This window comes from Coregonus clupeaformis, chromosome 30, assembly GCF_020615455.1.
Source record: "Coregonus clupeaformis isolate EN_2021a chromosome 30, ASM2061545v1, whole genome shotgun sequence".
NCBI classification, from domain to species: domain Eukaryota; kingdom Metazoa; phylum Chordata; class Actinopteri; order Salmoniformes; family Salmonidae; genus Coregonus; species Coregonus clupeaformis.
This window is the reverse complement of record NC_059221.1, coordinates 1,829,800-1,856,199: the sequence shown is the minus strand read 5'-3', so window position 1 is coordinate 1,856,199 and position 26,400 is coordinate 1,829,800. Positions and strand designations below refer to the sequence as shown.

The following is a 26,400-nucleotide window of genomic DNA, read 5'->3' as shown; positions in this document are numbered from 1 at the left end:
CGGTAAACATATGGGTAGGGTAGTGATTTATTGTAAAGTTATGTACACATACTTGTAACTGTGCTTCATTGAGCATCAGTCATCTTTAACATGGTGCTGGCATGTCAACAGTCTTTAATGTCACCTGTTGTGTTGACACAATCACATGTTTTGTTCCACAAGGTTAATAGCACCATGGCACGCACCTTTACAGCTGTAAGAAGAATCTGGCATAGGTTTATGTTGCTGTTAAGCATTCCTGGACGCAATATTCCAGTCAAGCCTCTATGTACTCTAATCTACAAAAACTCAGTGATAATATCAATATATATACTCAATATAATATGTTTCATTAAAAACAAGAAATGTTTGGAAAGTCGACAGTGTTTGTATTAAAAACAGCACTTAAAGAGCAGAAATATGGTTTCGACTAGAGTTTCACACACATTATTTGTGTCTGCCTGTTCTAGTGATGTCTAGATAATCAGACCATCTTAATCCACACACCACAACTTTCCATAGAACCTGATGCTTTACCTTCTACACATAGCATCTAGGGATGTGTACTGTATTTACATGTCCTTTATGTAGTCACACTGTTGACTTTACATTGTAGTGAAAGGAGAATTAAATCAACATCTAATGTCTGCTAGCAAATAAAAAGTCCAGCACGATTGGATGTGCCAAAAGACTTTGTCCTGAAATGAGAATTCAAGCAGAGACGAGGACATATAAATAGAATGCATAGTGCAGTCACCTACAGCAAAAGCAACAATTGGGTGATGCATTTAAATGTTTTCTTACAACATCTCTTTCTTGCGTCACCTACACAAAAATGCATGATGTTCAATGTGCTAAATTTCTATGGCTGCGGCCAATGAAGTTGATAGAGGTTGCCACTAACTGCTGAATCCAGGGTAAAATATATTTTTTATCCTCCTGACTTAAAGGTTAAGGTTAGGATTTGGGGTTAAGGAATGGAATTGTAGATATGTGGTTACGGGTAACTTCTACCTCGACCTCGGCAGTGGTGGTGCTGTGAGGGACCTTCCTCCCTGTCTCAGAGGAAGCTGTCTTCACCAGAGATGTAGGAGAAGCCATTGAATGCATTGGAGCTGCTGGTGCCGGTGTTGAGCTCAGGAGTGCGGCCCACTGAGTTAGGCACCATCTCTCTGGTGAACTCTGGGTCTATGTGCTGTGTGTCCGCTGGCCCTTTCTAAAGGAGAAGAGAGAGGGGACTTGTTAGGAAATAGAGGGGATTGCTAGAGAAAAAATAGGTAAGAGTGAAGGTTACAAAGATAAGGTAGTGAGAGAAAGTTTTAGAGAAAAAGCAGTGAAGATCGAAGTTAGAGAAGATGGTAAGAAACAACTGGCAGCACAAACAACTCACCACATTGGGGTTGTATGGAGGAGTGATTCTCTTGTGGTACAGGTCATCCCAGTTAATCGGGGAGAAGAACACATGGTTCTTGATTTGTAGCTGTAAAGCAAAACAAGAACCTTTCAGGATGATATGAGATTTGACCAGTGTATAACACACTCAAAATGTGTGAAACACTGTAAACGGCAATGGCATGGTATGCGTCAGAAATGCAGTGGTGGAAAAAGTACCCAATTGTCATACTTGAGTAAAAATAAAAGATACCTTAATAAAATGACTCAAGTAAAAGTGAAAGTCACCCAGTAAAATACTACTTGAGTAAAAGTCTAAAAGTATTTGGTTTTAAATATACAGTTGAAGTCGGAAGTTTACATACACTTAGGTTGGAGTCATTAAAACTCATTTTTCAACCAATCCACAAATTTCTTGTTAACAAACTATCGTTTTGGCAGGTCGGTTAGGACATCTACTTTGTGCATGACACAAGTAATTTTTCCAACAATGGTTTACAGACAGATTATTTCACTTATAATTCACTGTATCACAATTCCAGTGGTTCAGAAGTTTACATACACTAAGTTGACTGTGCCTTTAAACAGCTTGGAAAATTCCAGAAAATGATGTCATGGCTTTAGAAGCTTCTGATAGGCTAATTGACATCATTTGAATCAATTGGAGGTGTACCTGTGGATGTATTTCAAGGCCTACCCTCAAACTCTGTGTTTCTTTGCTTGACATCATGGGAAATTCAAAATAAATCAGCCAAGACCTCAGAAAATAATGTGTAGACCTCCACAAGTCTGGTTCATCCGTGGGAGCAATTTCCAAACGCCTGAAGGTACCACGTTCATCTGTACAAACAATAGTACGCAAGTATAAACACCATGGGACCACGCAGCAGTCATACCGCTCAGGAAGGAGACGCGTTCTGTCTCCTAGAGATGAACGTACTTTGGTGCGAAAAGTGCAAATCAATCACAGAACAACAGCAAAGGACCTTATGAAGATGCTGGAGGAAACAGGTACAAAAGTATCTATATCCACAGTAAAACGAGTCCTATATCGACATAACCTGAAAGGCCGCTCAGCAAGGAAGAAGCCACTGCTCCAAAACCGCCATAAAAAAGCCAGACTACGGTTTGCAACTGCACATGGGGACAAAGATCGTACTTTTTGGAGAAATGTCCTCTGGTCTGATGAAACAAAAATAGAACTGTTTGGCCATAATGACCATCGTTATGTTTGGAGGAAAAAGGGGAATGCTTGCAAGCCAAAGTACACCATCCCAACCGTGAAGCATGGGGGTGGCAGCATCATGCTGTGGGGGTGCTTTGCTGCAGGAGGGACTGGTGCACTTCACAAAATAGATGGCATCATGAGGAAGGAAAATTATGTGGATATATTGAAGCAACATCTCAAGACATCAGTCAGGAAGTTAAAGCTTGGTCGCAAATGAGTCTTCCAAATGGACAATGACCCCAAGCATACTTCCAAAGTTGTGGCAAAATGGCTTAAGGACAACAAAGTCAAGGTTTTGGAGTGGCCATCACAAAGCCCTGACCTCAACCCTATAGAACATTCGTGAGCATAACTGAAAAAGCGTGTCCGAGCAAGGAGGCCTACAAACCCTCTGTCAGGAGGAATGGGCCAAAATTCACCCAACTTATTGTGGGAAGCTTGTGGAAGGCTACCCAAAACGTTTGACCCAAGTTAAACAATTTAAAGGCAATGCTACCAAATACTAATTGAGTGTATGTAAACTTCTGACCCACTGAGAATGTGATGAAAGTATAAAAGCTGAAATAAATCATTCTCTCTACTATTATTCTGACATTTCACATTCTTAAAATAAAGTGGTGATCCTAACTGACCTAAGACAGGGAATTTTTACTAGGATTAAATGTCAGGAATTGCGAAAAACTGAGTTTAAATGTATTTGGCTAAGGTGTATGTAAACTTCCGACTTCAACTGTACTTAAGTATCAAAAGTAAGTGTAATTGCTCAAATTTACTAAGTATCAAAGTAAAAGTATAAATATTTTCACATTCATTTTATTAAGTAAACCAGACAGCACCATTTTCTTATTTTTTAAATGTACGGCTAGCCAGGGGAACACACCAGTTGTCAAAAATATGAATAGTAAACTAAAGTACAGATACCCAAAAAAACTACTTATGTAGTGCTTTAAAGTATTTTTACTTAAGTACTTTAAACCACTGCAGAAATGGCATATCGTGGACTATTGATCAGAGCCCACATAGGGCTATAAAGGGAATAGGGTGTCGTGGAGACGGTCCAGTCAGTGACTCACAAAGTCAGCGATGGCTCCCAACCTGCGGTGCTGATCTTTCTGCAGGAGGCCCTGGAGCAGACTACAGACAGCGCCTGACTTCCCTGGGGGCAGCGGCAGAGGCTTGTGTAGGATGCCATCGTACATCTCAGACACGTCCCGGCTGTAGAACGGGGGCTAGAAAAACAGAAACAGGGTGAGTAGAGCAGAGAAGAGACACAGTACTGTAGCAGCCAGCTACACCAGAAGCATTTCCTGAAGTTGGTAACATAATTGTCTTGGATATTTGCTGCACGTGTAAACAATATTTGGGTTGGCCTTAGTTTGCGCTAAGTACAGTAGCTATATAAGATTGAAAAACGTACAAGACTGTAGATCATCTCATAGAGCACAGCTCCCAGACACCACCAATCCACTGTGCGGTCATAGGGCTCCTTACGCAGAACCTCAGGGGCCAAATACTACAGAGACAGAGAGAGTTAAATAAACAGATAGATACTGTGCCTTCAGAAAGTATTCACACCCCTTGAGATGTTGTGTCACTGATCTACACACAATACTCCATAATGTCAAAGTGGAATTATGTTTTTAGAAATGTTAACAAATTAATAAAAAATGTAAAGCTGAAATGTCTTCAGTCAATAAGTATTCAACCCTTTTGTTATGGCAAGCCTAAATAAGTTCAGGAGTAAAAATGTGCTTAACAAGCCACATAATAAGTTGCATGGACTCACTCTGAGTGCAATAATAGTGTTTAACATGATTTTTAAATGAACATCCAATCTCTGTACCCCACACATACAATTATCTGTAAGGTCCCTCAGTCGAGCAATGAATTTCAAGCACTGATTCAACCACAAAGACCAGGGAGATTTTCCAATGGTTCTCAAAGAAGGGCACACTTTGGATGGTGTATCAACACACCCAGTCACTGCAAAGATACAAGCACCCTTCCTAACTCAGTTGCCGGAGAGAAAGGAAACCGCTGAGAGATTTCACTGTGAGGCCAATGGTGATTTTAAAACAGTTAAAACAGAGTTTAATGGCTGTGATAGGAGATAACTGAAGATGGATCAACAACATTGTAGTTACTCCACAATACTAACATAAATTACAGAGTGAAAAGAAGGAAGCCTGTACAGAATACAAATATTCCAAAACATTTGTCCTGTTTGCAATAAGCCTCTAAAGTAATACTGCCAAAAATGTGGCAAAGAAATTAACTTTCCGTCCTGAATACAAAGCGTTATGTTTGGTACAAATCCAACACAACACATGACTGAGTACCACCCTTCATATTTTAGCATGGTGGTGGCTGCATCATGTTATGGGTATGCTTGCTATCGGCAAGGACTAGATAGTTTTTTTGGATACAAATAAATGGAATAGAGCTATTCACAGGGAAATCCTACAGGAAAACTTGGTTCAGTCTGCTTTCCAACAAACACGGGAAGAAAATTCACCTTTCAGCAGAACAGCTACCTAAAACACAAGGCCAAATATACACTGGAGTTGCTTACCAAATCGACATTGAATGTTCCTGAGTGGCCTAGTTACAGCTTTGACAAATCGGCTTGAAAATCTATGGCAAGAGTTGAAAATGTCTGTCTAGCAATGAACAACAACCAACTTGACAGAGCTTGAAAAAATTTTTATAGAATAATGTGCAAATATTGTACAATCCATGCTCTTAGAGACTTAGCCAGAAAGACTCACAGCTGTAATCTCTGCCAAAGGTGATTCTAATGTGTACTGACTCAGGGGGTTGAATACTTATCTAGTCAAGATATATTAGTATTTTATTTTCCATGAATTGAAAACAAATGTTAGAATTTTTATTCCACTTTGACATTAGAGTATTTTGTGTAGATCGTTGACAAAAAATGACAATTAAATACATTTTTATCCCACTTTGTAACACAACAAAATGTGGAAAAAGTCAAGCGGTGTGACTATTAGACATGCATTATCGTTAACATATCATTGAGCACAGACACTATCTCAGGGCTATCCCTCACCTCAGGGGTTCCACAGAAAGTGGACGTGGTGGTCTCCGGCTCCACTCCCTCTTTACACAGCCCAAAGTCTGTAAGTACCACATGGCCCTGGAACACACATTTTAAACACCATCCCAATATTACAGGAACTTACAGACTGCATATGATACTGTATTGTGAACTCTTGAACCGTCTTCTCTAAGATGAGAAGGAAGTGAGTTGAGATATTGAAAACAATCCAATAACATTACATCCACTTATGAGTCAACACTTACCTGAAAGTCTAAGAGAATATTCTCTGGCTTTAGATCTCTACATAAGAACAAACAAACAAAGATATTTTGTTTCACTGAACCTCAATACTGTACATAATAATGTGTTGTTTCTACGTGAATATGTCCTTATGGCTGACCTGTAAACGATGTTGAGGGAGTGAAGGTAGCCGATGGCACTGGCTACCTCAGCAGCATAGAACCTAGCCCTCGGCTCCAAGAAGCACCGCTCCCTCTGCAGGTGGAAGAAGAGCTATGAGAGAGAGAGAGAAAGAGAGAGGTTAGATATAGAGGGAGAAAGGAGAGAGAAAACAGTTCTGACATGTTGTTTTAACTGTCATTCAGCTTGACTCTGACGAAGCATGTAATATTACTACTGTTACATTATTAACTCATAATAACGCTGTGATAAAGACACTGTGGACTGAGCCAATGATTAAAGGGGAGTAATGTGTTTGTTGTCACTACACTGATTGAGCCAAGGGCTTGGGGCTATGCCACACTGCTCTGCTGCTTCTGTGCTGTCAATAGCTTGGTAGCTTTAATATAAATAAAGGATTACTTATTGGGAACATTGCTACAGTCCACTCCTTTTATCATTTGCCATACCCAAACAGTCATATGAAACCTTCTGAGACACAAGACCCAGGGCCGTTAGCTAGCTACCTCTCCCCCGTTGACATAGTCGAGGACAAAGTAGAGCTTCTCTGGGGTCTGGAAGGAGTAGTGGAGGCCCACCAGGAAAGGGTGCTTCAGGCTCTTCAGCAGCACGTTCCTCTCTGCCATGATGTTCTTTTGCTAGAGGACACAAAGCAGCATTGAACCAGCGGACACGAGGCAGAAGGCAGGACACAGCAGAATACAGGCCCCTGTCAGCACCACTGCTTCGGCCCCAAGCACAAGACAAGAGATGATATACACACAGAGAGAGAGAGAGAGAGAGAGAGAGAGAGAGAGAGAGAGAGAGAGAGAGAGAGAGAGAGAGAGAGAGAGAGAGAGAGAGAGAGAGAACCTCTTTCCTACAAGGTCCTCAGTGTTATTTATGCTGCTGAAAGTGCAGCCGCCTACACACTTCTGACTAGTGTTCTCCACTGTAGCTATGGCCCTGGTTTCCAAGGCAGACAACAGGCTCTCAGTATATAAAGTAAGTTGGCTTCATTGAGATAACACTTCACTTGAGGAGGGAGTCATTCTTGTTACAGGACTGAGTAGGTATGTCAGACAGCTATAGCGTGTGTCTGTAAGTAGCTCAGAAAGTCCAAGATTAATTTGCTGATTGTTATAACTATCAAGTGATACAAAAACCAGGGAATATAACAGTACTGATTATGGGAATGTACAGTATGTAGGAAACACAAAACAGAGACTGGGGGCTGTAAAATCAGTCTGTCGGAGTACAAAGGACAGAACACACTTCAGATTAGATTAGATGTTATCTTTCTTAGAAACACACAACACAGATTTAGGCTAAACCAGTTCTGCTACACAATGAAAATCATACACACATTGAATATACACTGACATGAAGGGATTTGCTAGTGTAATTGAGTTGACCTTTAAAACAGAAAATAAATCAACTATATGCGAGTTTGTTGTGATAATGAATAACAAAATGAAAAGTTTATAGACCAACCTCCTTTTTCTTCAGGATGACTTTCTTCTGTAGAACTTTGACAGCATAGAATTTATTGTCAGCTTTGAGCTTGGCGAGCAGGACCTGGATGCAGGGTGGTTGTCAGTACACAGTACACAGTTTCCTCAAAACGTCACCTACTAATATGACACTCTCTTATCATAACCCTATCTTAAAAATAGAAGGGCAATGAGTACACACAAATAACATATTTTATTATCGGTCACACAAAATATAGAAAAAAGTAATTGACACAATGAAAAAGGACTGCGACTGAACTGGAATAATTAAAAATGGCTGCTCATCCTGAGTACAATTTGTGAAAAACTATCCTCATTCATTGTTTCATTGTTTGTTTTTTGCCTTTTCATCAAGGTAACCATAACAGTCCGGCATAGACTGAGTTAATAATTGATGAAAGCATGCAGCCTTTTATCAGGCAAACAGCAGTCTTACCTTCCCAAAGGTCCCTTTTCCAATAACAGCCAAGAAGTCAAAGTCAGTGGGCTTGGCACTGAAACAAGACAGGAATGATGATACAGATATCTGTGTCATATGGATGGAGATAACACCTATCATAACAGGTTATGGCAGAGACAACCGTCTCGCATCATGACTCTAGTATGATGCATGAAATAACATTTTCAATCAAGCCTCAAAAGCACATGTACAGCAATGTACACTGAGTGTACAAAACATTAAGAACACCTTCCTAATATTTAGTCAAGTTGGCTGGGTGTCCTTTGGGTAGTGGACCATTCTTGATACATACAGGAAACTGTTGAGCGTAAAAAAAAACAGCAGTGTTGCAGTTCTTGATACAAACCGGTGCGCCTGGCACCTACTACCATACTCGGTTGAAAGGCACTTAAATATTTTGTCTTGCCCATTCACCCTCTGGCATACACAAACAATCCATGTCTCAATTATCTCAAGGCTTAAAAATCTTTATTTAACCTGTCTCCTCCCCTTCATTTACACTGATTGAAGTGGATGTAACAAGTGACGTCAATAAGGGATCATAGCTTTCACCTGGATTCACCTGGTCAGTCTATGTCACGGAAAGAGCAAGTGTTCTTAATGTTTTTTACACTCAGTGTATGTTGTGGTTGCAATTGATGTATGGCATCAAATCGAGATAAAAATAGTTTTGTCAATTAATTAATATGACATCAGGACCACAATTCCATTGGTAAAGGGTTGCCAGATGTCAGTTCTACATGGCATTGTGGATTATTGAAACCCATGACTCTTAATACTGTACATACTGTGGGTTTGCTGAAGGTCCCAGGTTGACCTCACTGAGGGTGGAGGACGGTGATCTAAGCTAGATGATACATAGAAAATAGATGAATGATGGAGCAAAGCGGTGTAAACAACCAGTAACCAAAACTAGGATTAAATCCTTCATTGACTGTATTTGCACAAAGGCCTGGTTGTCCGTGGTTGGACACCACACTACAGACAGAAACACTCACTGGATTACAATTCGCCATGGTCTTGGTCCATTCCGTACCCACCGGGAGCCTACATCAGTGCTTCGTAGACCTGTCATTGCACAAAGGACACAGTAAGAACATCATGACATGATAGCACCCCCATCTGTGTGTGACTCTGCTGCTGGTCCCCCTATGCCAGTCTGACCCTGAGAAACTGGTAGTTCTGGTTTGAAACCCAACGCAGGCACAACGAAGGACATTTGGTGTTTTGGAGAGTTCATATCAGTGGACACGTTTCCATGGTAAATATTATTTTGCCATTCCCATGTCCACAAATGTGCATGGGATGGCTTAGGTCAGGATTCAAACCTCCCCCACACAGTCACTTGCCAAGACTGGATGAATGTTTTGAAATGTTCCTTCCTTGATCTTGGGAAATGTTTAACCTTTAGGCCTACTGAATAAATACAGTAACCTCTACTTTAACTAAATACAATCTTGTGGATCAGCCATATGTCCTCAAGAGTAGATTGTATTTTGCTACAGTAGAGGTTTGAAAAGTTAGTTAGAAACCCATTTGAAGGCTGATAACTATTTACAGTCAAGTGTATTACCCATCTAATCAGCAGTTTGTCATTATTACAGGCCTTACATTCTCAAATTAAACCATTGTGTGAAATACATGCAAATGGCGTGCAAACAAACTATTCAAAATTCAGCAGGCCTTTTATGACAGCATAAAACATGCATACATATATCAAAGAGGGTCTAATATAGACTACTAGCCTATTACTGTTTACCGTTGTATTCCTCGAGTGTTTACAAAGGCTATTTTGAGTATTTCGAAAGGCTTCGAGGACATTTTCCAACTTGTTATAGAACATGATACAACTGTATTTCAAACATTCACCAGTAACCATAAAGACATAAAAAGATCTATAGACTATTGTAACATTATCTAGTCCATTCTGTACATTCTCAACCTACCTTTTGTGAATGTTTAAAACGGAGTTTATGCCACCTGTCGCAGGTGCGTGTAGCCGGAGCGATGTCTTGTCGACTGACTGTCCAAAGCCCCGCAGATCGAGTCAAGTGTCCCAGCTAAAGCACAGCACTGTTGTTGTCCTGCATCATTAGGCTACAGATAGCAGCGACTGGTTGGGGTCACGTCATGAATGGGTGGTTCCACTGTGCCAGTGAATCATTAAATACATTTAGGGGCAGGGAACACTGCTGTGTGTGTGTGTGTGCGCTCGTGCTTTGGCAATGTAAACATATGTTTGCCATGCCAATAAAGCCCATTGAATTGAATTGAGAGAGAGAGAGAGAGAGAGAGAGAGACATAACATTGTCACTAATGTCACTAGTAGATACAGTGCCTTCAGAAAGTATTCAAACCCCTTTACTTTTTCCACATTTCGTTGTGTTAGAGCATGAATTTAAAAATAATTAAATTTAGATTTTGTTGGTCACTGGCTTACACACAATAGGCCTACCCCGTAATGTCAAAGTGGAACTATGTTTTTCGAAATTCTTACTAATTAATTAAAAATAAAAAGCTGAAATGTCTTGAGTCAATAAGTAACCCCTTTGTTATGGCAAGTTCAGGAGTAAAAATGTGCTTAGCAAGTCACATAATAAGTTGCATGGACTCACTCTGTGTGCAATAATAGTGTTTAAAATTATTTTTGAATGATTACCTCATCTCTGTACCCCACACAAACAATTATCTGCAAGGTCCTCAGTTGAGCAGTGAATTTCAAACATAGATTCAACCACAAAGACTAGGGAGGTTTTCCAATGCCTCGCAAAGGGCACCTACTGGTAAAAAAAAAAAAAAAACTGACATTGAATATCCCTTTGAGCATGGTGAAGTTATTAATTACACTTTGGATGGTGTATCAATACACAGAGTCACTACAAAGATATAGGCGTCCTTCCTAACTCAGTTGCCGGAGAGGAAGGAAACCACTCAGGGATTTCACCATGAGGCCAATGTTGACTTTAAAACAGTTACAGAGTTGAATGGCTGTGATAGGAGAAAACTGAGGATGGATCAAAAACATTGTAGTCTCCCGAGTGGCGCAGTGGTCTAAGGCACTGCATCGCAGTGCTAGCTGTGCCACTAGAGATCCTGGTTTGAATCCAGGCTCTGTCGTAGCCGGCCGTGACCTGCGTTGTCCAGCGTAGGGGAGGGAATGGCCGGCTGGGATGTAGCTCAGTTGGTAGAGCATGGTGTTTGCAACGCCAGGGTTGTGGGTTCAATTCCCATGGGGGGCCAGTATGAAAAATAATGTATGCACTGTATAAGAGCGTCTGCTAAATGACTAAAATGTAAATGTAGTTACTCCACAATACTAACCTAATTGACAGAGTGGAAAGAACGAAGCCTGTACAGAATAAAACATATTCTCAAACATGCCTCCTGTTTGCAACAAGGCACTAAAGTAATACTGCAAAAAATGTGGCAAAGCAATTAACTTTTTGTCCTGAATACAAAGTGTTATGTTTGGGGCAAATCCAACACAACACATTACTGAGTACCACTCTCCATATTTTCAAGCATGGCGGTGGCTGCATCATGTTATGGGTACGCTTGTAATCGTTAAGGACTGGGGAGTTTTTCAGGATAAAAAATTAACTGCAAAATCTAAGCACAGGCAAAATCCTAGAGGAAAACCTGGTTCGGTCTGCTTTCCAACATACTGGGAGATGAAGTCACCTTTCAGCAGGACAATAAACACAAGGCTAAATCTACACTGGAGTTGCTTACCGAGAAGACAGTGAATGTTCCTGAGTGGCCGAGTTAAAGTTTTGACTTAAATCGGCTTGAAAATCTATGGCAAGACTTAAAATGGTTGTCTAGCAATGACAGAGCTTGAAGAATTTGAAAAGAATAATGGGTAAATATTGTACAATCCAGGTGTTAGACTTACCCAGATAAACTCACAGCTGTAATCGCTGCCAAAGGTGATGTATTGACTCAGGGGTGTGAATACTTATGTAAATGACATATTTGTGTATTACATTTTCAATAAATTAGCAAACATATCTAAAAACATTCACTTTGTCATTATGGGGTATTGTGTGTAGATGGGTGAGAATTTGTATTTATTTAATCCATTTTGAATTCAGGCTGTAACACAACAAAACGTAGAATAAGTCAAGGTGTATGAATACTTTCTGAAGGCACAGTACGTACATATAACTAGGAATAAAATGATGAAGAAACAGGATTGACAATAAACAGTAGCAGCAGCGTATGTGATGAGTCAAAAAATTAGTTAAAAAAGGGTCATTGTCGATAGTTAACCAAATAGCTACCCAAACTAACTATTTAGCAGTCTTATGGCTTGGGGGTGGAAGCTGTCACTACCCTCTGCGCACACATGACTTGGTGCATCGGTACTGCTTGCCATATGCACGACCCTCTGCGCACAAATACACGATTTAATAAGGATAAAGTATTTTGAATTGAACTTACTTCATCATCACCAGTCAACTGAAGTCAAGACAAGTAAGAGATTGAATTGGACATTTATTTGTACATATGGAATGAATGATTTTGACCCAAGAATATCGTGACAGTTTGCCCACCAGAGAGAAATATAGTTCTAAGAATCCTGGAGCCCTTGTAAGATTCTATTTAAATACAGTGCATAAGCCTACATAAAATATAAAAATTATACAAAACAATAAATCCCCCAGATATCTTAATATTTCTGACTGAAAATGTAAACCTTTTCAAATGCATATTTTGAAACATGATTTTGAATTTATCTCACGTAAGATCAGTACTTGAGAAAATTGAAACCTTTTCTGGTATTAAAAACTGTCCATATGCTCTATCTAGTGACCAAGTATAGGAACAGCAGCATACAACCACCCTCGATTTCAAATCTGTGACACAAAATTGCAGTAAAACATCATCCCACATAAATAATTCCATATATTTTTTGCATAAATGAAAAAAGTATATCTTTCGAAGCTGCTTACACTTTCAGGTAAGATTTTACTCCTTTTATTGCACGAGCAGTGAAGCAACATTATAAAAACATTTGCTTACACTTTTTCCCTGTTTTCTTCATTCACTTTCTCAGTTCTGTCCCCATCTCTTTTCCACTCTCACCCCACTTACTTTCTTCTCTCAGCCCCCTCTCATGTTCTCTCTCTCTCTCTGATGGGTACTGAACACCAAACACATAACAGGGGTAGGGTTCTGGATGAATTTGGCACATGATGATTGGTCACGGAGTCTCTGGCGGAGTGGGGACGGGATCACTTGAGGCCTTCGTCAGTACTCTTGAACATTAAAATGGCGTTGGAGATCTTGAGGGCGGGACCGAGCTTGATGTTCATGATTTTGACGATGTCAGTCTGTGTCAGTAATAGGAAGGCCTCTCCGTCAATCATCTGAGGAGAAATAGACAAGAAACTCTCAATCGCAGGAATATAAAAAAGTGAATCATACAAACAAAACAACAATAGAGGACAACAGAATGTAACTTAAATTACTTAATTTAACTGTTTTAAATGGGCTCCTGTTTGTTTCATTACTTCATACTTAATTATCAATTAACATTGTACTCACTTCCTCTTTGAAGACACAGGCTTGTTCTTCACAACCAGTCAGTTTCTGGACAAATCCAAAGACCTGATACACAGAACACAAAGAGTTACCAATGTACTCTGCTCCACCCGTTTGTTGAAGCCAAAGATAAATAGGGGTTAAAGCAACAACAACAAAGGCCGCACATATTTTTTTTTACGACCGATGTGTTTGTCAAGGGCAGTTATTTACATTTTAGTCATTTAGCAGATGCTGTTATCCAGAGCAACTTACAGTAGTGAGTGCATCCATTTTATTTGAAAATGTTCATTATAGGTCCATTATCATTTCTACATACTTTATATCTAGTTTGAGATGTTCTGGAGTGTTTTTATTTATTTTTAACCCAAAATCATAATCCCCCCTCAAACTGGAAATCCGTTGCAGTGACGGAGAACTTGGGTGAGTATTACAGCTCCCACCTCCTCCACGGTCCATGCTGCCACCTGTGTAGCATGGATGCCCTGGACGCCAGGCAGCAGTTTGCAGTGTTGCTCCCAGCACAGAGACAGGGTTCGGTCCGGGTGGGCCGACAGGGCAGACATGAACAGAGACGGGCACATACCCTCTGTGGCTATCGCTGCAACACAGGAAACCACACACACATACACGTCGGCACACACAAAATCACACATAGTAACGCATGTAACACATACACATAGAATACTGTATATAGGATGCAGTAAACTCATAATGAGGCCATAGATAATCAGAGTGCGGCCATAGACATAAATAGATACAGTAAGTATGTGTACTGTGTACAGAGCATAAAGCTGTGATACTCACTCTGGTACGCTCTATGCTGGCTTTTTCTATACTTGGGGGGACGGCCAATCCTGACAATAGAAAAAGAGAGAAACTGGTGAGAAGGGGGGCTACAGTAGCAGAGGTTATATCAATATACCACTATGACTATAACAGCCTTAGCCACTGTTAACATGAGGCTTACCTGCCATGGTACCGGGACTTTTTGGTCCTTTGGCCAAAGACTAAGATGTTCCGCTTGGCTCCACTCCCCTCTGTATCTGATAGGTCGGTCTTGAGTCTGCCCTGGTTTCGCTCAGCCAATGGGCAGCCTGACAGACAGTGATGCGCTGTGAACCGCCCAGTCACGTGACCCGAGCCATCACATCCAGGTGTCGGACACTTCCTGTTTCAAACAGTAGAGTTGACTTCATTATAACATCATGATAACGTAATCATAAGGTTGGTATGGAACACATCCACTTACATTTACTGCTTCATAGGCATTTCAGAGACCTGTTTCTGGCGACTACTGACCTGTGATGGAAGCTGTACTTGGTGGATCTGGAGTGGCTGATTACTTTGCAAGGCATGGAGGAGAAACTGGACTGGCCTGTGGTTGCAGGTTCCCTGGGGCCTTATTAAAACACACACACAAACATACACAGAGCCCAACATCATCAAACAGAACATTTAAGCACTCATTTCAAGGTGAAGTAGAGTTAGAGAAGTATGGTAGCTGTTACCAAGTTGTTGGGTTTTGTTGGACTCAGGGGGTGGGACTTTTAGCGGGTGACCCGTACTCTCACACCAGCCGACCGGGTGGGTGTCAGGGTGGTCCGAGTCCATCCACTCATCATACATATGACTCCAGCCATCAAAATGGATCTGTGGGAGTATGGTATAATATGGTATAATATGATATAGTTATGGGAGTGTAGTAGTGGCACTGGCACATACAACCGCAAGACACGCACACTAGCGATGCGCGGGTTGACTCATAACCTGCAGTCCCCACGTTGTATCCACGGGCGGGTGGGTTTAGGGTCATGAAATATTGTGGATGAAGGGCGAAAAAAAAAACACTGTATAAAAAATGTATTATCTTGTGCAATTCATATCTATAGGTTACATTGAGGTTTTTCTTTCGTAATTTTTTATTTGGCATTAGTGCATAAGCCTTAGGGACTAACGTGCGCCAAATACACAGCAATCCCCACATGCTTTAGGGAACTTGGGCATAAAAACCATGCGCAAGGTGTCAATTTAGGCAATTGTTTGAATTTTTTTGTTTCAGAAAAACATTAGGCTACTGTTCAATAGACCTAAATATTTAATAAATAAATGAAGAAATGTTCAAGAAAAATGTCATTGTTCAATAAATGTTCAAGAGAAAAAAGGGGAACTGTACAGCGCATTTTCTATATATGCGGGTTAGGGTCGAGTGCGGGCCTCAGATTTTCACTTTATCACATACACTGAGTATACCAAAAATTAGGAACACCTTCCTAATATATGAGTTCCCCCCCTCAGAACAGCCTCAATTTGTCGGGGCATGGACTCTACAAGGTGTCGAAAGTGTTCCACAGGGATGCTGGCCCATGTTGACTCCAATGCTTCCAACAGTTGTGTCAAGTTGGCTGGATGTCCTTTGGGTGGTGGACCATTCTTGATACACACGGGAAACTGTTGAGCGTGAAAAACCCAGCAGCGTTGCAGTTCTTCAGACAAACCGGTGCACCTGGCACCTACTACCATACCCCATTCAAAGGCACTTAAATCGTTTTGTCTTGCCCATTCACCCTCTGAATGGCACACATACACAATCCATGTCTCAATTGTCTCAAGGCTTCAAAAATCCTTCTTTAACCTGTCTCCTCCCCTTCATCTACACTGATTTGAAGTGGATTTAACAAGTGACATCAAAAAGGGACCATATCTTTCACACCTGGTCAGTCTATATCATGGAAAGAGCAGGTGTTCTTAATGTTTTGTACACTCAGTGTATAGTCGGGCGGTTGCGGATGGGTTATTTGCAATTGCGGGTGGGTGAACAAACAGCTGACCTGCGCATCACTAACACACACACACTGTTGGTTGACCTTAATGCGGTGGGTGTCGACCTCCTCCACTGTGGCCACCCGGATCAGGCCGGGGCTCCTTTTGTCCACCACCTCCAGCTTCATCTGAGCCTGGAAGCCATGGGCAGGACGCTGCGGAGGGTCACATCATCATCACACAACGCCAATTAACCTCAAATCAGTCCCTATAGTTAATCTCATTTCAACTCCTTACCTCATAACAGTAATTATGTTCACAACTGCACTTTACCCCACCAAAAAGGATTCAAGTTTTCAGTACTCACCACTTTAAAAGCCTCAGCAGACACGGCGGTAGAGCCAGTCTCGTCGAGGTACCTTGGCCAGGAGAACCTGCCTGGGTCTGGGTAATCTGACAGGACAGACAGGGCACATGGGATCTAGTTCATAGGTGTGTGTGAAATGCCACTGCATTCCCTATAGTTCACTTATTAGATCTATATTCATATCTTAGAACTTTGTCAGTCACCTTGAGGTGGCGTGAGGGGGAGGCTCCTCTCTTGGCACCAGCCAATAGGATGGATGTATGGACTGCTGGCGTCACACCTGGATGGGGTAATGCAACATCGACCAATCAGTTTAGAATATAAATCATGGTATCATGGCTACTAAAACTGCACAGTACTTATTTTAGAGAAGCCATGAAAAATGGCCTCACCAGTAATCGTACGTGTCGTCCCAGTTATCAAAGTGAACCAGGAAGCGGTCGTCCACCACGTCGGTCACGGTCGCCACGCAGATGAGAGAGGGGTTCATGCGGTCGACCGCCTCCAGCTTCATGCCCACCTCAAAGCCACACTCCGTATCCGTCTGACCAGGGGGCCACCAACACAAACACACCACATTAGCCGCTTACAGTTACTTACTTCAGGCAGATGCATGCCACTGATTGAGGATAAGAGTCGTGCTTATACTTACTCTTCCAGGGCTGGCAAACACCTCTTTAGGGGCAACTTGTGCTTTACTCATTCTCAGGTAGCTGGCCCAGGAGAACTCCTCCTCTTTGCAGCCTGTGGCACAAACAGACACAAACATATGATGTGGACATTTTCCTGGACCAATACTCCAATAAGGACATTCTCATTAATTACTTTATGAATTAGATACTTTGGATGCTTGGGCGAATGTTCTGCGCCACAATCAAAATGTGAACATTAAACAAATCAGTGTCCAAAGCGCAGCCCAACCCCAAACCAAAGCCCAGTGTATTCTTATCTTTGGGGGTGTACAGTTTGTGTCCAGTGCTCTCACACCATCCCGCCGGGTGGATGTCGGGGCAGTTGGCGTTTACCCAGAAGTCATGACAGTCTGAGTAGCCGTCAAAATGGAGACGCAGCCTGTAGCCACAAACCTACAGACAGGACAAGACAGACAGGAGTCAAACCATGTCTCCCCAAATCTCTCTCCGTGTCTTTCCCCAGTTATGTGGATTCCTCTCTTCCTGTCTCTTGCCTTATATCGCTCTCGCTCTCTCTCTGTTATTCTTCAATGTGTTCAGTCAGAGTGTGTAGTGTGTATGAAGAAAAACAGTCAGGACAGGGAGAGAGGTAGAAGCAAACCTCAAAGAACATGTGACTGTAGGTTGAGCAGCGCTGCACACAGTACCTCAGCCACAGACAGAACAAAGTACATGGAGGGGTGCTGGGGGTCGACGCCCTCTAACTTCATGCCCTGGCGGAAGCTGCTTTTGCACTGCGGGACCCTCTGAGACTGGAAATACAGGGGGTCATAGTGAGAAAAGCACAGCCTTACACACATGCCCACTCACACACACTTTAATATGCAAAGAATATCAACTTTTGTTCTCTCATTTAGTATGTATCGAAAGAGAATAAAACCCACCTCTTGAAAGAGTTTGGCCGGAGCTGCCACTGCTTTGGTCTCCTCCAGATACTGTCCCCATGTCCACAGCTCCATATTGACTTCACCAGCACCTGTTGTACACAGACAGAAAACACAACATAAAGCTTATGGGAGTTCTGACACAACGGAAATATGACTTGAATATAGGGTTTTTTATATAACATTTTGCTGATTCTTACCCGCTTTGTTGTGTCTGCTTTCTGTCTTCAAGTAATCCTAGAACCACAAATACAAGACATACATTTACTACAACAAAGACAGTGCCTCCACTATGAATAGTTGTACTGAACAAAATTGTTTATTGATGCATACGGCCATCACATACATGTGAGGTCATTTACTTATTACAACAACAAAATATACTACTACATTGTGCATGATTTATGTGGGATAGAGTGACACTCGAGCATTTCCCACCATGCCATCCAACTCAAACTCTTCCTCTGACGGACTCAGGTAGTCCTTCCTCTTCCTCTTCTTCATGGGTTTGAGCAGCTCAGGGTCCAGAGATGCTACCCTGCCCCCAGGAATCTTCTCTGCACCTCCCCCCCTCCTAAGGGCCAGATAAGAGAATAGTTGAGTCCACTACACAAAGTTTTGCCTTAGGCTACCTATGACCTATGTTACATCTTCTGCATGGTGGTTAATATCTTCCTGCAGTTTGTTTGTTTTGTGTCTGAGCAACCACTGTATGCTTATCATGCTTCCTTGATTTTAATTGAGCATAAATTGCACTTTCAATGGTAAAAGGATGTTATCACAAAACATTATTTTCTAAAGTGTGGATAGGCTTCAGCCTTCAGTACTTACTTGTCAGTCATGGGCTCCCTGCGTAGCTGCTCTGGGTAGGTTCTCTGTGCCATAAGATCACAGCTCTCCTGTTGGCCTGGCCCTCCATGGGTCTTAGGCTCAGTCTTGATGGGCCTCTCCTGTTCCACGGCCACACCACCCACAGAGCTGAGAGGAGACACCACATCTACAATGGAATCAAATCAAATTTTATTTGTCACATGCGCCGAATACAACAGGTGTAGACCTTACTGTGAAATGCTTACTTACAAGCCCTTAACCAACAATGCAGAATTTGTTTTAAAGTTTTTTTAAAAATTGCTAAAACAATAAATACAAAATCAAATTAACTAAAGTTAGAAAAAAAGTAACAATAAACGCGGCTATATAGTGCATTCGGAAAGTATTCAGACCCCTTGACTTTTCCCACATTCTGTTAAGTTACAGCCTTATTCAAAAATGGATGAAATTGTTTTTTTCCCTCATTAATCTACACACAATAACCCATAACGACAAAGCAAAACAGGTTTTTAGACATTTCTGCAAATGTATTACAATTTAAAAAACGGAATTATCACATTTACATAAGTATACAGACCCTTTACTCAGTACTTTGTTGAAGCACCTTTGGCAGCGATTACAGCCTCGAGTCTTCTTGGGTATGACGCTACAAGCTTGGCACCCCTGTATTTGGGGAGTTTCACCCATTCTTCTCTGCAGATCATCTCAAGCTCTGTCAGGTTGGATGGGGAGCGACGCTGCACAGCTATTTTCAGGTCTCGCCAGAGATGTTTGAGCGGGTTCAAGTCCGGGCTCTGGCTGGGCCACACAACAACATTCAGAGATTTGTCCCGAAGCCACTACTGCGTTATCTTGGATGTGTTCTTAGGGTCGTTGTCCTGTTGGAAGGTGAACCTTGGCCCCAGTCTGAGGTCCTGAACAGGTTTTCATCGAGGATCTTTTGGTACTTTGCTCCGTTCATCTTTCCCTCGATCCTGACTAGTCTCCCAATCCCTGCCGCTGAAAAACATCCCCACAGCATGATGCTGCCACCACCATGCTTCACCGTAGGGATGGTGCCAGGTTTCCTCCAGACATGACACTTGGCATTCAGGCCAAAGATTTCAAGCTTGGTTTCATCAGACCAGAGAATCTTGTCCTTTAGGTGCCCTTTGGCAAACTCCAAGTGGGCTGTCATGTGCCTTTTACTGAGGAGTGGCTTCCGTCTGGCCACTCTACCATAAAGGCCTGATTGGTGGAGTGCTGCAGAGATGGTTGTCCTTCTGGAATGTTCTCCCATCTCCACAGAGGAACTCTGGAGCTCTGTCAGATTGACCATCGGGTTCTTGGTCACCTCCCTGACCAAGGCCCTTCTCCCCCGATTGCTCAGATTGGCCAGGCGACCAGCTCTAGTAAGAGTCTTGGTGGTTCCAAACTTCTTCCATTTAAGAATGATGGAGGCCACTGTGTTCTTGGGGACCTTCAATGCTGCAGACATTTTTTGGTACCCTTTCCCAGATCTGTGCCTCGACATAATCCTGTCTCGGAGCTCGACGGACAATTACTTCAACCTCATGGCTTGGTTTTTACTCTGACATGCACTGTCAACTGTGGAACCTTATATAGACAGGTGTGTGCCTTTCCAAATCATGTCCAATCAATTGAATTTACCACAGGTGGACTCCAATAAAGTTGTAGAAATATCTCAAGGAGGATCAATGGAAACAGGATGCACCTGAGCTCAATTTTGAGTCTCATAGCAAAGGGTCTGAATTCTGTTTTTTTATTTACGTAACAAAATGTGGAAAAAGTCAAGAGGTCTGAAAACTTTCAGAATGCACTGTATACAGGGGGTATCGGTACCGAATCAATGTGCAGTGGCACAGGTTAGTCGAGGTAATTGAGGTAATATGTACATGTACAGTACCGGTCAAAAGTTTTAGAACACCTACTCATTCAAGGGTTTTTCTGTATTTTTACTATTTTCTACATTGTAGAATAATAAGTGAAGACATCAAAACTATGAAATAACACATATGGAATCATGTAGTAACCAAAAAACTGTTAAACAAATAGCCACCCTTTGCCTTGATGACAGCTTTGCACACTCTTGGCATTCTCTCAACCAGCTTCACCTGGAATGCTTTTCCAACAGCCTTGAAGGAGTTCCTACATATGCTGAGCACTTGTTGGCTGCTTTTCGTTCACTCCGCGGTCCGACTCATCCCAATCCATCTCAATTTGGTTGAGGTCGGGGGATTGTGGAGGCCAGGTCATCTGATGCAGCACACCATCACTCTCCTTCTTGGTCAAATAGCCCTTACACAGCCTGGAGGTGTGTTGGGTCATTGTCCTGTTGAAAAACAAATGATAGTCCCACTAAGCCCAAACCAGATGGGATGGCGCATCGCTGCAGAATGCTGTGGTAGCCATGCTGGTTAAGTGTGCCTTGAATTCTAAATAAATCACAGACAGTGTCACCAGAAAACCCCCCACACCCTAACACCTCCTCCTCCATGCTTTACGGTGGGAAATACACATGCGGAGATCATCCGTTCACCCACACCGTGTCTCACAAAGACATGGCAGTTGGAACCAAAAATCTCCAATTTGGACTCCAGACCAAAGGACACATTTCCACGGTCTAATGTCCATTGCTCGTGTTTCTTGGCCCAAGCAAGTCTCTTCTTCTTATTGGTGTCCTTTAGTAGTGGTTTCTTTGCAGCAATTCGACCATGAAGGCCTGATTCACACAGTCCCCTCTGAACAGTTGATGTTGAGATGTGTCTGTGACTTGAACTCTGTGAAGCATTTAGGCTGCAATTTCTGAGGCTGATAACTATAATGAACTTATCCTCAGCAGCAGAGGTAACTCTGGGTCTTCCATTCCTGTGAAAGACCTCATGAGAGCCAGTTTCATCATAGCGCTTGATGGTTTTTGCGACTGCACTTGAAGAAATGTTCAAAGTTCTTGAAATTTTCCGCATTGACTGACCTTCTTGTCTTAAAGTAATGATGGACGGTCGTTTCTCTTTGCTTATTTGAGCTGTTCTTGCCATAATATGGACTTGGTATTTTACTAAATAGGGCTATCTTCTGTATACCCCCCCCTACCTTGTCACAACACCACTGATTGGCTCAAACGCATTAAGGAAAGAAATTCCACAAATTAACTTTTAAGAGGGCACACCTGATTATTGAAATGCATTGCAGGTGACTACGTCATGAAGCTGGTTGAGAGAATGCCAAGAGTGTGCAAAGCTGTCATCAAGGCAAAGGGTGGCTATTTGAAGAATCTCAAATATAAAATATATTTGATTTGTTTAACACTTTTTTGGTTACTACATGATTCCATATGTCTCCTGACTGGCACAGTGGTCTAAGGCGCCGCATCGCAGTGCTAACTGTGCCACTAGAGATCCTGGTTCGAATCCAGGCTCTGTCGCAGCCGGCCGCGACCGGGAGACTCATGGGCGGCGCACAATTGGCCCAGCGTCGTCCAGGGTAGGGGAGGGAATGGCCGGCAGGGATGTAGCTCAGTTGATAGAGCATGGCGTTTGCAACGCCAGGGTTGTGGGTTCGATTCCCACGGGGGGCCAGTATAAAAAAAATATATATATGTATTCACTAACTGTAAGTCGCTCTGGATAAGAGCGTCTGCTAAAATGACAAAAAAAATAAAAAATGGGTTATTTCATAGTTTTGTTCTCTTCACCATTATTCTACAATGTAGAAAATATTAAAAATACAGAAAAACCCTTGAATGAGTAGGTGTTCTAAAACTTTTGAACGGTAGTGTAGGTAGGGGTAAAGTGACTATGCATAGATAATAAACAGCGAGTAGCAGCAGCTTAAAAAAGGGGGGCAATGCAAATATTCTGGGTAGCCATTTGATTCACTGTTTAGCAGTCTAATGGCTTGGGGGTAGAAGCTGTTAAGGAGCCTTTTGGAGGACTATAACTTTTTGAGGATCTGAGGACCCCCCCGTGGGGGAATAGACGTTGTCGTGCCATCTTCAAGACTGTCTTGGTGTGTTTGGACCATGATAGTTTGTTAGTGATGTGGACGCCAAGGAACTTGAAGCTCTCGACCCACTCCACTACAGCCCCGTCGATGTGAATGGAGTCGTGGGTGAACAGGGAGTACAGGAGGGGACTAAGCACTTCCCCTGAGGGGCCCCCGTGTTGAGGGTCAGCGTGGCAGATGTGTTGTTGCCTACCCTTACCACCTGGGGGCGGCCCGTCAGGAAGTCCAGGATCCAGTTGCAGAGGGAGGTGTTTAGTCCCAGGGTCCTTAGCTTAGTGATAGTTTTGAGGGCACTATGGTGTTTAACGCTGAGCTGTAGTCAACGGACAGCATTCTCACGTAGGTGTTCCTTTTGTCCAGGTGGGTAAGGGCATTGTGGAGTGCAATGGAGATTGCGTCATCTGTGGATCTGTTGGGGCTGTATGCGAATTGTAGTGGGTCTAGGGTTTCTGGGATGATGGGGTTGATGTGAGCCATGACCAGCCTTTCAAAGCACTTCATGGCTACAGACATGAGTGCTATGGGGCGGTAGTCATTTAGGCAGGTTACCTTGGCGTTCTTGGGCACAGGGACTATGGTGGTCTGCTTGAAACATGCAGGTATTACAGACTCGGTCAGGAGAGGTTGAAAATGTCAGTGAAGACATCCCTCTGGTCCTGCGGCCTTGTGAATGTTGACCTGTTTAAAGCTCTTAATAGTTTTTGAGGATATTTCTGGAATGAAATATGATGTGTGAACTTGCTAGTTCACTAGCTAGATTATTTTCATTAGGGTTTAGTTAAGAGACTGTTAAGCTGCAGAAAACACACAATATTACTAATTTCCAGTGGCCTACCTGTTTTTTTAGTTGGCCTGTTTTTTGAGTCAGGTATTTTCCCAGACACCATTACTGCTGGTTCAGCACTGCTGATTTTCCCTTGGCTGATCATCTCCAGTGTTCCACAGTCACTCACACAGAACTGAAAAATACACATACTGAATTTCAACCATGTGCATACACAACCTGGACTCAGGGGTAAATCCAGCACACTCCAATTAGTGTGACATGTTACGTTTCGTATGCATTCATTTGTGGATGTCCATTTCGTATGATATGTTACGAATTACAATTTGTATGAAATGTTATGAATTGCAATTCGTACAATATGTTACAAATTGCAATTCGTACAATATGTTACGAATTTGCAAAACGTATGATGTTACGAATTCCAATTTGTTGTGGCTAACGTTAGCTAGGTGGCTAACATTAGTTTGGCAAGGGGTTAAAGTTATAAGGTTAGCTAACATGCTAAGTAGTTGCAAAGGAGCAACAAGTAGTAAGTAGTTGCAAAGTTGCTAATTAGCTAAAATGCTAAAGTTGTCCGTTTTGAGATTCGAACACGCAACCTTCGGGCAACCTTCTGTCTTGTCTTATGTAACCATACCAAACATATCATACTAATTTGAGTGTTCCAGATTTACATTTACTATGTTTTTACATTTACTATGTTATGTCTAGTCTATGAGACCAGGCTGGCATACATGGTGCCTCTTTACTCCAACAATGCCTAATACTAGAGAACCCTATGCTTATAATAACATAAAATGGCCATGAGATGTCATTCACCTTAAGGTTGTTGCTGGGTAAGATGGCCATCCCTTCTTTCCACTCCAGCACATGGACGATGCTACAGGCCCCGCCAACCTGGGGGGCTAGAGTGGGGGTTTCCACCTCTCCAGCTGTGGCTCCATTACCTGCCTCAGCAGCACCTGTAGAGACCTCCACCTTCTGTGTACTGGGAACAGGGGCTGGGGAGAGAGGGGCCAGTCTTCTAAGTTCTGAGCAAATGTGACATGTAGCTGCGTGAAACTAGTAGGAGGGTAGTATGTACCCTCTCTGGTTTGTCGAAATTTAGGACAGTGTGCAGCATATCTCTGAGTTGAAGAATGTTCAGGGTGCAATACATTACGGAACACTATTGAGTGTCATAGTTCAAGGAGTGTTATGGTGGCCTTATCTCACCAGGCAGGATGAGTGCTGTGGTGGTCTGTGGGTGTGTCTTCTTTGACAGGCTGTCATTGGAGGAGAGGGCATCACTGGAGTCAGTGGGAGGATTGGGATCTGCTTCTTTGGCTGAAACATCCAGCTCTACTTTGGCACTCATGGCAGACTTCACTTACTGCCTCTGAAAAAAAGATCATACTGATGTCAGTTTAACCATCACAATTTCACATATTTATTAGGATTAGAATGACAGGTGAAGTGACATTGGAATACAGAGTGCTATGGGTCCTGAACGCCAGAAAGGTTAGAGGATTCCGATTTCTTCCCCATATTATGCATCCCCTGCATCCACAGTCTTGTTCTCTATTACCACTAAACAGCAAAATATGTGGGACAATTCCCTGTACAGATGTGCTGCCATTCTTCTCATTTTAGCAATAAAATGCTGTTTTCTGCAGTGTTGTGAGGAAACCCTGAAAATGGAATGATTGACTTTTAGTCTCACTTGACAGCATCGGAGATAAAGTACATTCGGGGAATGATTTATTTTAAAAGAAACCATTTAATTTAACTATTATGACCTCTCTGTAATGTCAAATGCTTTATTTGACAACGCTCCTCTACGAATAACAAGGGAAAGTAGAGCCACAAAGCAAAATATAATTATATTATTAATTTAACAAAACACAGCAATTCAGCTGTAAAATGGCGGAGGATCAGAAATCCTTGAAGCTATTTGAGAAGAAAAAAAAAGACTAATTTGTGAAAATGTACAAAGCAACAAATCCTGGCAAGATTTCGAATGAATGACATCGTTTCATGACATGCAGGCGAGAAAAAATAAATAAAATCCATATTATGTTGCGGACCGTTAAGCCTATTATATCACGTTTCCAGAGAACTATCGAATTACAGAATATATTGAATTCTTAAATGATTTGCGATACCAAAAACAGCTTTATGACTAATTGTCGATGCATGCTGGATGTCAACCGCAAGAAAATGACAAATTCTCTTACCATCTGCAAGCGTTATAATTTCAGGATTCTGTAGCGCTTATTGCAGGCAAGTCAAAGCAATATACATGCATATTAGCTGATCAATTTGAGACTAAATTTAGCTTACCAGCGGTATCTTCTTGCGGGTCAGAATCTTAAAATCACGCATGCGCAGCTCACCCCACAGCGGATTCATTCATCTTATTCAAATGCATCGCTCCAATTCCATGAAATAAATAGCATCCAAAATTGTTTCAACCACAACCTCTCCCCACCGCTTTTCACGTCAAGAATAC

The 26,400-nt window shown here is 42.2% G+C and overlaps 2 protein-coding genes across 3 annotated transcripts; both read right to left on the bottom strand.

The window, feature by feature from the left end:
- Positions 1-13: 13 nt before the first annotated feature.
- On the bottom strand, positions 14-10,156 carry LOC121545474 (serine/threonine-protein kinase Sgk2-like). Its single transcript, XM_041856022.2, has 13 exons — positions 9,980-10,156; positions 9,032-9,101; positions 8,822-8,880; positions 8,010-8,067; positions 7,554-7,637; positions 6,587-6,718; positions 6,061-6,173; positions 5,924-5,960; positions 5,670-5,756; positions 4,017-4,112; positions 3,673-3,828; positions 1,370-1,459; positions 14-1,195 (listed from the first exon to the last, which is right to left on the bottom strand). The coding sequence occupies exons 2-13, from the start codon at positions 9,047-9,049 to the stop codon at positions 1,040-1,042; spliced, it is 1,086 nt and encodes a 361-aa protein (XP_041711956.1). The 5' UTR covers positions 9,050-9,101; positions 9,980-10,156; the 3' UTR covers positions 14-1,039.
- A 2,354-nt stretch (positions 10,157-12,510) lies between these two features.
- Positions 12,511-26,335, bottom strand: LOC121545473 (lethal(3)malignant brain tumor-like protein 1). Of its 2 annotated transcripts, none has more exons than XM_041856021.2 (22): positions 26,232-26,335; positions 25,125-25,287; positions 24,729-24,910; positions 23,958-24,081; positions 19,118-19,283; positions 18,725-18,860; positions 18,487-18,523; positions 18,287-18,378; positions 18,050-18,154; positions 17,660-17,795; positions 17,363-17,454; positions 17,103-17,254; positions 16,914-16,990; positions 16,711-16,796; positions 16,448-16,558; positions 15,092-15,233; positions 14,883-14,982; positions 14,551-14,751; positions 14,388-14,437; positions 14,024-14,181; positions 13,584-13,646; positions 12,511-13,405 (listed from the first exon to the last, which is right to left on the bottom strand). In XM_041856021.2, the coding sequence occupies exons 2-22, from the start codon at positions 25,264-25,266 to the stop codon at positions 13,271-13,273; spliced, it is 2,487 nt and encodes an 828-aa protein (XP_041711955.1). In that variant the 5' UTR covers positions 25,267-25,287; positions 26,232-26,335; the 3' UTR covers positions 12,511-13,270. The 2 variants fall into 2 exon arrangements, with proteins under 2 accessions (XP_041711955.1, XP_041711954.1); XM_041856020.2 differs by lacking the exon at positions 26,232-26,335 and adding an exon at positions 26,126-26,201.
- Positions 26,336-26,400: the final 65 nt, after the last annotated feature.

Bases quoted from the DNA above. Each gene is read 5' to 3' on its own strand.
- LOC121545473 (XM_041856021.2), bottom strand. From the start codon at position 25,266: ATGAGTGCCAAAGTAGAGCTGGATGTTTCAGCCAAAGAAGCAGATCCC. The intron at 18,524-18,724 runs GTGGGAAATGCT...TTGTGGTTCTAG, and splicing joins AGTTTGAGTTGGATGGCATG to GATTACTTGAAGACAGAAAG. The intron at 17,255-17,362 runs GTAAGTATAAGC...CCCCCTGGTCAG, and splicing joins TGTTTGCCAGCCCTGGAAGA to ACGGATACGGAGTGTGGCTT.
- LOC121545474 (XM_041856022.2), bottom strand. The intron at 6,174-6,586 runs GTAGCTAGCTAA...TCTCTCTCATAG, and splicing joins ACTATGTCAACGGGGGAGAG to CTCTTCTTCCACCTGCAGAG. The intron at 4,113-5,669 runs GTGAGGGATAGC...CTGTCTCTGTAG, and splicing joins CTTTCTGTGGAACCCCTGAG to TATTTGGCCCCTGAGGTTCT.